The sequence below is a fragment of the Narcine bancroftii genome, chromosome 4 (genome assembly GCF_036971445.1).
Source record: "Narcine bancroftii isolate sNarBan1 chromosome 4, sNarBan1.hap1, whole genome shotgun sequence".
NCBI lineage: Eukaryota > Metazoa > Chordata > Chondrichthyes > Torpediniformes > Narcinidae > Narcine > Narcine bancroftii.
This window is the reverse complement of record NC_091472.1, coordinates 206140209-206153398: the sequence shown is the minus strand read 5'-3', so window position 1 is coordinate 206153398 and position 13190 is coordinate 206140209. Positions and strand designations below refer to the sequence as shown.

The window sequence follows — 13190 nt, the reverse complement described above, 5'->3', positions numbered from 1 at the left end:
CAAGAATTTGCCTGCAACCAGCAAGATTGGACTGTGAACCAAAGAACTTTGTTGAACTTATATACACATTAAACATAGGTGTGCTTAGAATTAGAGGGGGGTTAAGTAGGTTAAGTTAGTCAATAGAGATTCTGTTTTCATGTTCAAAGATAATTAAAAGCAACTTTTGTTTAAGTAACCCTTTGTATTGGTGCGTATCTATTGCTGCTGGGTTTTGGGGTCCTCTGGATTCGTAACATTACAGACAGCAGCGGATTCACAGGTCTGTAACAGCATTGTACTAAAGTTGTTTGGATAGTGTAGGAAGGTCATTGATTGCAATGGGATATAGATTGGAGCAGAATTGGGCAGGGATGTGGCAGATGGAGTTTAATTGGGATAAGTGTGAAGTGATGCACTTTGGAAGGTCAAACCTGAAGGCAGAGTAAGTGGTTAATGGGAAAATTCTAAACATTATGGAGGAACAGAGGTATCTTAGGGTTCAGATTCATCGATTCCTCAAGGAATCCTGCACAAGTTGATAAGGTGGCTAAGAAGATGTATGGTGTGCTGACCTTCATTAGTCAGAGGATTGGTTTCAGGGAATGTTCCAGCTCGATAAAACTCTGGTCAGACCACACCTGGGAGTACCTGTAATGCATTCAGTTCTGGTCACCTCACTACAGGATGTAGATACTTTAGAGAGGGTACAGAGGAGGATATGAACATAGGAACATAGGAAGTAGGAACAGGAGTAGGCCAAAAATGGCCCATTGAGCCTGCTCCGCCATTCAATAAGATCATGGCTGATCTAATTTATGACCTAACTCCACCTACCTGCCTTCTCCCCATATCCCCTAATTCCTCTATCATGTAAAAATTTATCTAACCGAATTTTAAATATGTTTAATGAAGCAGCCTCAACCACTTCTCTGGTTAGAGAATTCCAAACATTCACTACTCTCTGGGAAAAACTATTTTTCCTCATCACTGTCCTATATCTACTCCCCCGAATCTTGAGACTGTGTCCTCTCGTTTTAGTTTCCCCGGCCAGCTCAAAAAACCTTCCTACATCTATCCTATTCATTCCCTTCATAATCCTACATGTTTCTATAAGATCTCCTCTCATTCTTCTGAACTCGAGCAAATACAATCCTAGACAAATTAATCTTTCATCATAAGTTAATCCCTTCATCCCAGGGATCAATCTCGTAAACTTCCTCTGGACTGTCTCCAAAACCAGTATATCCTTCCTCAAATATGGAGACCAGAACTGGACACAGTACTCCAGGTGTGGTCTCACCAGTACCTTATAGAGTTGCAACATTACCTGCCTACTCCTGAATTCAATTCCTCTAGCGATGAAGGCCAACATTCCATTTGCCTTCTTAATAACCTGCTGCACCTGCAACTTAACTTTTTGCGATTCATGCACAAGCAATCCCAAATCCCTCTGCACAACAGCATGCTGTAGTTTTTAACCCTTTAAATAATATTCAGCTCTTTTATTTTTCTTGCCAAAGTGGATAACCTCACACTTACTAACATTGTACTCCATCTGCCAGACCTTTGCCCACTCATCCAGCTTAACTATATCCCTCTGCAGACTCTCCACATCATTACAATTTGTTCTTTCACTCAATTTGGTGTCATCCGCAAACTTGGCTACACCACATTTTGTCCCCTCCTCCAAGTCATCAATGTAAATGATGAAGAGTTGTGGGCCTAACACCGACCCCTGCAGCACCCCACTTACCACTCTCTGCCAACCTGAAAAACTCCCACTTATCCCGACTCTCCGCCTCCTGTCAGACAACCAATTTTCAATCCAGGCCAATATACTTCCCCGGACTCCACTTTCCTGTAACTTACTGATAAGTCTCTTGTGCGGCACCTTATCAAACGCTTACTGGAAATCCAAATATACAACATCAACCTGTTCCCCTCTATCCACCGCACCCATTATATCCTCAAAGAATCCTAACAAATTTGTCAAACAAAATCTTCCCTTTCTAAAACCATGCTGCGTCTGCCTGATTGAACCCTTACGTTCCAAAAGTTTCACTATTTCATCTTTAATGACGGCTTCAAGCATTTTTCCAACTACAGACATCAAGCTAATTGGCTGATAATTTCCAGTCTTCTGCCTACATCCCTTCTTAAAAAATGGCGTGACATTTGCTGTCTTCCAGTCTGCCGGGACCTGCCCAGGATCCAAGGAATTTTGGTATATGACCGCCAATGCATCAACTATAACTTCTGCCATTTCCTTCAGAACCCTTGGATGCATATCATCAGGACCAGGTGATTTGTCTGGCTTTAGTCTGGCATCTCCAGGATGCTGCCTGGTTTGGAGTATGTCTTATGAAGAAAGGTTGACAGAGTTAGGGCTTTTCTCTTTAGAGCAACAGAGGATGAGAAGTGACTTAATAGAGGTATTAAGATTATGAGAGGCAGAGATAGGCTAGATAGCCAGGGCAAGAATAGCCACTACCAGAGGACATCTGTTAAGATGAGTGGAGGAAAGTTTAGGGGAGACATTAGAGGTAGATTTCTTTTACAAAAGTGGGTGCCTGGATGCATTGCTGACAGTGGCCTGCTATAATAGGTACAATAAAAGACTCATAGATGGACACATGGAGGTAAGAAAAATAGAGGGAGTTAGGGAAGGGTTAAATTGCTGATGGTGCAGGTTTGTATTGGGTGCCACAACATCATGTGCTGAAGGGCCTGTACTGTTCTATGTCCTATGCAGCCATTTGGGTAGAACTTAGAAACAAGAAGGCAGGGTCAGCGGCAAGAGGGGGGCATTTGCAGACACCCCCCGCCCAACAAGGTATTATGACACCTCCACCCACACTAGGGTGGCCAGATATCTGGTTTTAGGCCGGACAGTGCGGGTGTCCTCCATTTGAGGATGTAGGGGGAGAAAGAGAGCTCTTACCACGTTAAGTGCAGTGTCTTGGGGTTCGTAGGACGTGAGCGGCCATGTTTCTTCTTCTGCACATGCGCAATGCGTCAATTCCCCTTCTCTCCAACAGAAGTGACGCTAGAGGGGCTGGTACTCCCATCGATAGCGAATGTGCACAAGAGGAAACATGGCCACTCACAGCCTACAGACCCTGGGATTACCGCTTTCTGCCCCCCAACCGAGTTTTCAACTGTGCCCCCCATTAAGACTTGCTCTGGCACTGACTCCGCAAGAAGGGAATGATCATTTTGAGGTCCCAAATATTTGAGAATTTGAAGAGGAGATATGTAGGGAAATTGCAGTTAGCTGTAAGAGTAATAGGGTAGTATAACTGGGAGACTTTAACTCCTGAAGATTGATTGGGGCTTTGATGAGGTAGAATTTGTTAAATGCGTATAAGAGAGCGTTCTCAAACTATATGTTGAGGGCCCAACACTAAATATCCTCTTCAGGAATGAGATAGGGCAAGTGACAGTGGGGAAAACTTTAGGTCCATTGAAACTCCATCAGTTTTAAAATAGTCATGGAGAAAGATGGGACAAGTCCACAGGTTAAAGTCCTACACTGGAGCATGGTTGAATTTGAAGGAATTCAGCAGGAACTTGCAGACGTTTATTGGGAGAGGATGTCTGCAAGTACAGGGACAGCTCAAGAGTGGGATGTTTTTAAAAGGTGAGTTAGCAAGAGTTCAGGCACTGCATGTTCTTGTCAGAGTGAAAGACTGGAAAGTTTAAGGAACCCTGGTTGCCAAAGGATATTGAGGCTCAGGAAAAGGAGGCTGTCATTAGATTTAAGAAGTCTGGATCAAATAAGTCTCTTGATGAGTACAGGAAGTGTAGGAGTGGGCTGAAAAAGGAAATTAGGAGGGCAAAAAAGAGCTCATGAGGTGGTACCTACAGGCAGGATCAAGGAGAATCCCAAGCAATTCTCCAGGTTTATTAAGAGTAAAAGCGTGGCTTGGGAGAGAATTGGACCCATTAAAAATTAACAAGGTTGTCTTTGTGGGAGTCACAGGAGATGGGTGGGATTATGAATGCATCTTCACTGTGGGGGAGATCCAAGGAATTGAATGAAACAAGTGGTGAGGTGTTGAGTCATATTAAGACTACCAGGGAGGAAGTCTTAGCAGCCTTGGAACATATTAAAGTGGACTCATCCCCAGGTACTAACGAAGATCATACCTGCACCTTGTAAGAAGCTGGGGAAGAAATTGCAGAGACGTTTGATGAGATATTTTCATTATCTTTGGACTTAGTTGAAATGGCAGAAGGTTGAAGGGTGGCTAATACTGTGTTTAAAAAAAGGACAAACCTGGCAAATATAAGTCAGTGAATTTGACAACAGCGGTAGAAAAATGGCTGGGAGGGAATCTAAGGGTCAAGATCTACCAGTATTTTAAAGTTGTTGCCAATGGACAAATTTCTCCAGCTTTCGCACTGATGAGATCAAATAGAAAAGGGTGCCTGCTATCTCCGGCCCTGTTCGAACTAGCCATGGAGCCAATGGCTGAAGCCATTCACCAGGATCCAGACATCGAGGGTTTTAGAGCAAGCCAGGAAGAAGATCAAATCAATTTATTTGTCAATGACATTCTGATATATCTGACAGACCCAACAAACTCGTTGATCAAGCTGCGCTCTACTCTGGAGGACTATGGGGAGTACAATTGGGACAAGAGCAAAACAATGCCACTTACTAAGGGGGATTATAATCAATATCAAGAAAAGTTATTTAAATTGGCCACAAAACAGGATCAAATATCTAGAAGTCAGAATAGACAATACCTTGAATAATTTATATAAACTAAATTATGCCCCCTTGCTTGGGAGAATTGAGGAGGACTTAAATAGAGGGATGTCCCTGCCCATAACCTTATTGGGCAGGGTCAACTGCATTAAAATGAATGTGTTGCCGAGACTTCAGTACCTCTGCCAGACACTGCTCTGGGGATTCTTCCAAAATTTGCTCTCACAAATAAGGACATTTCTATGGAATGGAAAGATAGCTAGAGTCTCTACGGAAAAATTGTCGTGGGATTACAGTTACGGAGGATTACAAATGCCAGACTTCAAGAAATATTATTGGGCAGCCCAGTCAAGATATATCACTTCACTCCATCTTGGGAAAAAACTGATTTGCGTGGGATGGGTGAAAAGGTAGCAGAGGACTTTATTTATAAATGGAACACTAAATTGTTATCTGGGAAAACAGGTAGCCCTATACAAAAAATCATTTGCATTTGGAATAAAATTCACCAATATCTCGGAAATCAAAGGGGGGCTATCCCCAAAAACTCCCCTGACTCCAAATAGATTAATACCATTGATGGTGGGTAACAAGATCCTGAACACCTGGCATAGTAAAGGCATCAGGTTCATAGAGGACTGTTATGAGCGAGGGGCAGCTGTTGCTTGAACAACTCAGGCTTAAGTATAATTTATCAAATAAGATGTTCCACTGCTACCTTCAGATAAATTCTTTTCTGCAGAATAAATTAGGTCCAACTATGGCCCTACCAATGTGCAGTGACCTAGAGGCCATGATTCGAAGGGGGAACACACGGAAATTCATCTTGACAATATATTTCTTGCTCCAGGCCATCACAAAGGCAGAGATGAGAGTTGGGTCTGGGAATAATTGATGAGCAGTGTTGGTCTGACTTATGTCGGACCAGCATGACTGCCATCATTAATGTGCAGTACAGGCTGGTACAATACAACTTTCTACATCAGCTGTACCTAATGCCACAAAAACTGAACAGATCTAAACCAAAATTACCAGATCAATGTTTCAGATGTGGCATTGAGACAGGAATCTTTATGCATGCAATCTTGGACATGTACCAAGGAGAGACCCATCTGGATGGAACTAGGTCAAGTCCTAGAAAAAAATTATAGGTAAAGAATTCCCAAAGGACCCAGAGTTGTTCCTATTGGGAAACATAATGGACATAAGACTCACAATGAACCTGTCCAAATTTCAAATCCAATTTGTAATGATCGCATTGGCAGTAGCCAGGAAGCGCACAGTGGCTACGTGGAAATCTGACTCCTGCCTGAACATTTCTGACTGGAACGCAGTAATGTAAAGCGGTGTTCCCCAGGAGAAAATTTCTTACAATTTAAGAAAAAAGTATAACACTTCTATTGAAAATTTGGCAACGATACCTAAATTCTATAGGGAGCACGTTTATAGTGAGGACCGTCGCGCCTCACTGCCCTACCTCCCCTGTCTATTCCTCAATCAGTGGTTGGGGGTCCATCCCATCCCAACCAGGAAAAGTCAAGAGAAGAAACTAGCCTGAGCACTGGCTGCTGTGTCGTGACAAACACATAAAACAAACACATAAAACCCTATACTGGTGGTTCTCAACCTTTTTCTTTCCACCCACATCTTTTTCTTTGGCTTGGCTTCGCGGACGAAGATTTATGGAGGGGGTAAAAAGTCCACGTCAGCTGCAGGCTCGTTTGTGGCTGACAAGTCCGATGCGGGACAGGCAGACACGATTGCAGCGGTTGCAAGGGAAAATTGGTTGGTTGGGGTTGGGTGTTGGGTTTTTCCTCCTTTGCCTTTTGTCAGTGAGGTGGGCTCTGCGGTCTTCTTCAAAGGAGGTTGCTGCCCGCCAAACTGTGAGGCGCCAAGATGCACGGTTTGAGGCGTTATCAGCCCACTGGCGGTGGTCAATGTGGCAGGCACCAAGAGATTTCTTTAGGCAGTCCTTGTACCTTTTCTTTGGTGCACCTCTGTCACGGTGGCCAGTGGAGAGCTCGCCATATAATACGATCTTGGGAAGGCGATGGTCCTCCATTCTGGAGACGTGACCCATCCAGCGCAGCTGGATCTTTAAGTATTCCCTATGCCATCGGTGCTTAAAGTAGGGAAACAAAATGTCTGAAAACCACAGTTTTAATCGTATCCAATTGACTCGCTATGTGCACGGTTTCAAAGGAAATGGGTCAATGACAACTTTTCTCAAGCAAAATATTTCAGTAACAATCGGGTCCAGAGCAGTGGTTCTCAACCTTCCCTTCCCACCCTCATCCCACCTTAAGCAATCCCTTATCCCTTAAGCAATTACAGAGCACCGATGGCATAGGGATTACTTAAAGTGGAATGAGAATGGAAAGAAAAAGGTTGAGAACCACTGGGCTAAACCATTGTTGTGAGTGCCTTCAATGTCATGTGTAACTGTGGTTAGTTAAGTGTTAAATGTGGGGGGTGGGGATAGAGGGAGATGAAAAGAGTTTGAACTCTGCAGAAAACTGTATAAATTGTAAATTATAGTCAATGCTGATACTATTAACATTGACACTGATAATGTTGATAACTGTTAAGTTTGGAAGATCATAAATAAAATATTCAGAAAAAGATCTAACGACATTTGGATAGTCAAGGACTGAATGGAATAGTCAGCATAAATTCATATGTGGGGAATCGTGGCTCACGAATCTGATAAGAGTTTATTAGAGAGGTGACCAAGAAGGCTGATAAGGAGAAGACTGTTGGTGTTTTGTAAATATGGACTTTAGCAAGGCCTTTGATAAGGACCATGTTTGTCTGGAAGGTTACATTAAACGGGATCTAAAGTGAGCTTAGTGGAAGGAGGCAAAGGGTAGTAGTGAAGGGATATTTTTCTGATTGGAGGCCTGTGTAGAGTGGGGTGTTGCAGAGGTTGGCTCCACTGCTATTTGTGATCTATATTAATGATCTGGATGGCATGATTAGTGCAGCGGTTATCTCAACCCTATTACAGTGCCAGCGATCCTGGTTTGAATCTAGTACTGTCTACAAAGAGTTTGTACTTTCTCCCCATGACCTTTGTGCATTTTCCCCAGGTGCTCTGAATTCATCCCTATAGAACATAAGGGATTATCGATTAATTGGGTGTATTTGGGCAGCACTGCTTTCAATGGGTGAAATCGACTTCTACAGTGTGGGAATAATTTTTTTAAAAAATTTAAATTTAAAATTTGATTTGTAAATTTACATACAACACCAAAATTGGTGGTGTAGTAGACAATGAGGAAGGAAATCTGTTTTCAACAGGCTATGGAACAGTTGGGAAGGTGGGCCAATAAATAGGCAAATGAAATTTAATTCTGTCAATGTGAGGTGTTGCTCTTTAAGTCAAACTTGGACAGGACTAGTACGGTGAATGAAATGGCTCTGGAAAGTGTTGGAGAATAAAGAAACCAGGGGTACAGGTGTATTGCTCCTCAAAGGATGTGAAGATGATGTTTGGCATGCTGGCGTTCTTTGGGCGGGGTACAGACTACAAAAGTTGAGAACATGATTCAGCTGTACGAGTTGTTGGTGAGACCACACTTAATAGTACTGAATGCAGTTTTGGTCACCCAACTGTAGGAAAGAGAGAGATTGCACCTTTATTTTTTTTTAAATTGCTACCCACACAACCCAGTAGTTGAGCTGATCATTGAGTCCACTCTGAGTGCATCTGTGACACTCTTCCTGATTAGCAATCCAGCTCTTAACTCCCTCTGTAATCTGCCTAACACAACGAAACCCATTCCCTCTTGCCATCATCTCTTCAAAAGGTATAACACCATAATTCCAAGCAATGATCCAGTGACTGAGACTGGGGTTCGAATCCCGCATTGTTTGTACAATCTCCCTGTGTCTGCTTGGGTTTTCCCCGGGGCTCCAGTTTCCTCTCACCATTCAAAGCGTACCAGGGATGGTTAATTGGGTGAAATTGTGTGGCACGGGCTATGGGCTGAAATGGCCTGTTACTGTGCTGTATGTCTAAATTTAAAGTGGAGGCATCAAGGTATACCTCAGAAAAGATGGAAGGTAAACAAAGAAACTTACCAACGCATTTCTCAGGATGTAGGTGCTTTCATTATAAAGAATGTTGGAAATATCAGGGGTGATCACTGGTAAGAGTTGGTTAGATATGGCCTAATAAACATTTCAAGGTAACGATGTCTTCATGGAGAAAAATTATTGCTTTTGGTCCTGAGAAACTATCAGGGAAATTTTGTTTCATTCAGAATTGCCAGGATCTGAAATGTGCCCCTTTTTATGTTTCACGTACAGAGAGATCTTGGGGTGCAAGTCCTGAGTTCCCTAAAGGTGACAACACCAGTGGATAGGGTGGTAATGAAGGCATAGGGCATGCTTGCCCTGGTTGGGACATTGAGGATAAAAGTTGGGAAGTCAATTTGTAGCTGTATACAACTTTGCTGGGCTGTACTCGTGAATGTACCTTGAAGAAGGGTTCAGGCACGAAATATTGATTATATATCTTTACCTTCTTTGGATGCTGCGTGACCTGCTGAGTTTCTCCAGCATTATTATGCTTTTACAACAATTACAGTGTCTACAGATTTTTCGGTTTCACTCCTTCTGCACTGGAATATTTTGTTTGATGCCATTGTTGGTGTCCTTTGAGCTTCAATGAATATTTTTATTTGATTCTAACTCTGATATCTTCCTTCAAATGGTCCTTTTGTTTCACTCTTTGATTCTGCTTTCAAAACTTTGGAAATCCTTTTCAATTTAATTTTATATTGATGCCCATTTCCTTAGCCTTCCCTTGGAGCACACCTCAAGGATGTGCGCTTAGCCCATGGGTCTACACATTATACACCCATGACTGAGTGGCCAGGCACAACTCCAATGCCATCTACAAGTTTGCCGATGACATGACACTTGTTGGCAGAATCACAAATGGCAATAAAGAAGCGTACAGAAAGGAGATAAATCAGCTCGTTGAATGGCGTAATGACAACAACCTTGCGCTGAACGTCAGCAAAACCAAGGAGATGATTGTGGACTTCAGGAGGAAGTCAGGGGAACATGGCCCAGTCCTCATCGAGGGCTCAGTAGTGGAAAGGGTCGAGAACTTCAAATTCCTGGATGTCAACATTTTCAAAGATCTGTCCTGGAGCCTCCACTTTGATGCAATCACTAAGAAGGCTTAGCAGGGGCTATACTTTGTGAGGTATCTGAGGAGATTCAGTATGTCACCAAAGACTCTCGAAAACTTCTAGGGATGTACCTTGGAGAACATTCTGGCTGGTTGCATTACTGCCGGTTATGAAGGTGCCAACCCTCAGGCCGAGAATAAATTCCAGAGGGTTGTTAACTAGGCCTGCAACATCACAGGCACTAGACTTCACTCCATCGAGGGCATCTACATGAGGTGATGCCTTAAAAAAGCAGCCTCTATCCTCAAAGACCCCACCACCCAGGCCACACCCTCTTCACTCTGCTACTATCCAGGAAAAGGTACAGGAGCCTAAAAATGAGCCCTCAGCAACACAAGGACAGCTTCTTCCCCTCCACCATCAGATTCCTGAATAATCAATGAACCAAAGACTCTGCCTGACTTCTCATGCTCTATTATTTTTATTTTTTACAGTAATGTTGTAAGATGATTATAATATGTACGTTTACACTGTGACGCTGCCACAAAACACCGAATTCCGTGACAATAAATTTTGATTCCTATCCTTTTCTGCTTGTTATATTTCTTGATGTTTTTTGTATTATTTCCCTTCCTTAACCTCAAACTTCACAGGTGAATTCATGTTTGCAAGTTTATTTTCACATGTCATCAGAAATCTTCTTCCCACTCCTTTAAATTTGAAGAGAATGAAATCCTCTTCATCTGACAGGAGTGTGTAAATCAGTGATATAATCCTTGCCTTCAAAGTTAATCCAATATCACCTTGGTCATTACAAACGCAGTTAAAATATATTTGACAAAATATTAGACACTATCCCTATGCCACAGTTTAACATTGCAACTTACCCCATTCATTCCTATGACTGTTCTCTGCCAGTCCTTATCTTGTAATGCTTGTGGTTCCAGCTGTAAACATGACATCGTTTTATTTTCCATTCAACTTAACAAAGTCTGCATGTGTTTGCTTGTGTGTGAGAGTGAGTTTTTGTATAATTGCGGGCAAGTTAATGTGTAAATGATTATGTGTGTGCATGTGTGTGAATGTGCATGCGTGTGAATACATGTATGTGAATGGTATGTGTTTTATATGTATGTATGAGTGAATATGCATGTGAATGGTATGTGTGTGAATGTGTGTGTGTGAATGTTTGTGCATGTGTGAATGTGTGTGTGTATGCGAATGGTGTGGGTGAATGTGTGTGTATGTGAAGCGTGTATGTGTGTATGTATGCGAATGGTGCATGTGAATGTGAATGGTATGTGTGAGTGTATAAGTCAATGTGTGTATGTGAATGGTATGTGTATGAATGTGTGTGGAATGAATGATCATTGAAGCATCAAAAAAAGAAAAGACAGATGTTATGGGTAGGATGCGCAGGGAGGTGGCAACACTCCAAGTTGAGCCATAGAGTAGACTGGTGACTCCCTGTGGCTATTCCCCTCTTTAAGAGCTACACTACAATGGGTACTTTTGAAGGGTAGTGAAATTGGTAGCACTATGAATGATTTTTGTTGGACAGCAGGGACAGACAAAATGTAGATGAGTGCCATTAACAGGGGTCAATATAGTCAGGAGTAGACAGGCATTTCTGTGGTGGCAAACTAGACCAAGATGATGTGATGCCTCCCTGATATTAAGATGAAGATTTGTTTCAGACTGGGCCAGAACATTTTTTTAAATTTAGACATACAGCCCAGTAAGAGGCCATTTCAGCCCACGAGTCTGTACTGCCTAATTTTCTGAAAGTCAGGGAAGCAGCCAGAGGTTGTGACCCATATTAGTGTGAACCACATGATAAGAATAGAGATGGGTCCTGTAAAGAGAATTTAGGACATTAGAAAGAAAGTTGATAAGCAGGAGTTCAGGGTTGTTATCACTGATTACTCCTCATACCGTGTGATGCTGAGCATAGAACTAGGAAGACTAGAGAGGTGAATGCATGGCTATGAGCTGGTGGTGGTGTTGGGTCACTGCTAGACCCCTCTTAGGGAATGAGCTTGAGCAATATGACTGAAATCTCACTTTGGAACCAGTGACAATAATTCTAAAATAGTTAATCCAATACCACCTTCAAGATTGGACAAGTTAAGGTCCTAAACTGGGGCATGGTTAATTTTGGAGGCATTAGGTGGGAACTTGCAGAAGTTAGGAGAGGCGGTTTGCAGGTATGCGACAGCAGGCAAATGAGAGGTATTTAAAGAAATACACTGTGCAGGTACTGGAACCTTGAGCAAACAATGAGCTGCTGGAGAAAATCAATGGGTCAGGCAACATTACTGGGTAGAAATGGTCAGTCTCTCTTTTGGGTCAGGAATCCATGGAAATTACTGGGAAGGAGGTGTGGCAGCCTAAGAGCTCATTAAAATGGATACATCCCCAGGTCCTGACCAAGTGGATTCTTGGAACTTGTGAGAAGATAGGAAGATGATGCATCATCTTTGGCCATAGCTGAGGTATGGGAAGACTGGAGGGTAGCTAATGTGGCATCTTTATTCAAAAAGGGCTGCAAGGTCAAGACAGTGAGTCTGATGTCAGTAGTAGGAAAATAGTTCTCAGGGATTGGGAGTGACAGGATCTACCAGCATTTGAATAGGCAGAGACTGATTAGGTGGCATGAATTTGTGGCAGAGTGTGTCTCAGGAATCCGAGTTTTTTTTAAAGAGGTAACCAAGAGGGTTGGAAGGCAGGGTGGTGGATATTGTCTATATGGAGTTTAGCAAGTCTTTGACAAGGTCCCACACAGTAGGCTCGCCTGGAAGATTAGATCATATCCAAGATGGGCTGGCCAATTGGATTCAAGACTGGAGACATACAGGATTCAAAACTGGCTTGGAGGAAGGAATTGAAGGATTTCCAGTTTACCTACTAACAAAAGAAGCGGACATGGGTGGCAGAGTTAACATGGACCTACCTGAATCTGTCCTTTCCCCATGATTTTATCTGTAATTTCTGCATCTTCTTTGGAGAGCTTGGTTTTATTGTAGCATTTTTCATAACTCAGAATTCTTAGAGTCTGAGAGCCTTCTAATTCTATCTCAAATTCCTGTAAAAAAATTACAAATGTATTTAAATTGTGAAATTTGACAGCAGGGATTGAATTGTTATTACTGGACGTCCCTTTCTGATATGCATGGATACAAAGGGAGTGTTAGGAAATACAGTGCTCCCTACAAGACAAAAGGGATTTGGATCAGTTGAAATAGAAAATGGAAGTGTGACAGATGTTGTTGTCATTACATGTGATAATTAGGCTGAATATTGCTTCCTCTCCTCCAAGGAAAGCAGTCCTGGCCTCTTCTGTCTCATCC

At 42.5% G+C, this 13190-nt stretch overlaps 1 protein-coding gene across 2 annotated transcripts in view; it reads right to left on the bottom strand.

Annotated features, from left to right (window-relative positions):
- The window catches only part of LOC138761507 (breakpoint cluster region protein), a 294540-nt gene that overhangs the window by 65546 nt on the left and 215804 nt on the right, over positions 1-13190 (bottom strand). For both annotated transcript variants that reach the window (XR_011356352.1, XM_069933745.1), the window contains exons 16-17: positions 12794-12925; positions 10728-10787 (exon numbers count right to left, since the gene is read on the bottom strand). Coding sequence is in view for 1 of the 2 variants with exons in the window: in XM_069933745.1 (XP_069789846.1) it covers positions 10728-10787; positions 12794-12925 (192 nt within the window). In the remaining variant the exon portion in view is untranslated. The remainder of the gene's footprint in view (positions 1-10727; positions 10788-12793; positions 12926-13190) is intronic.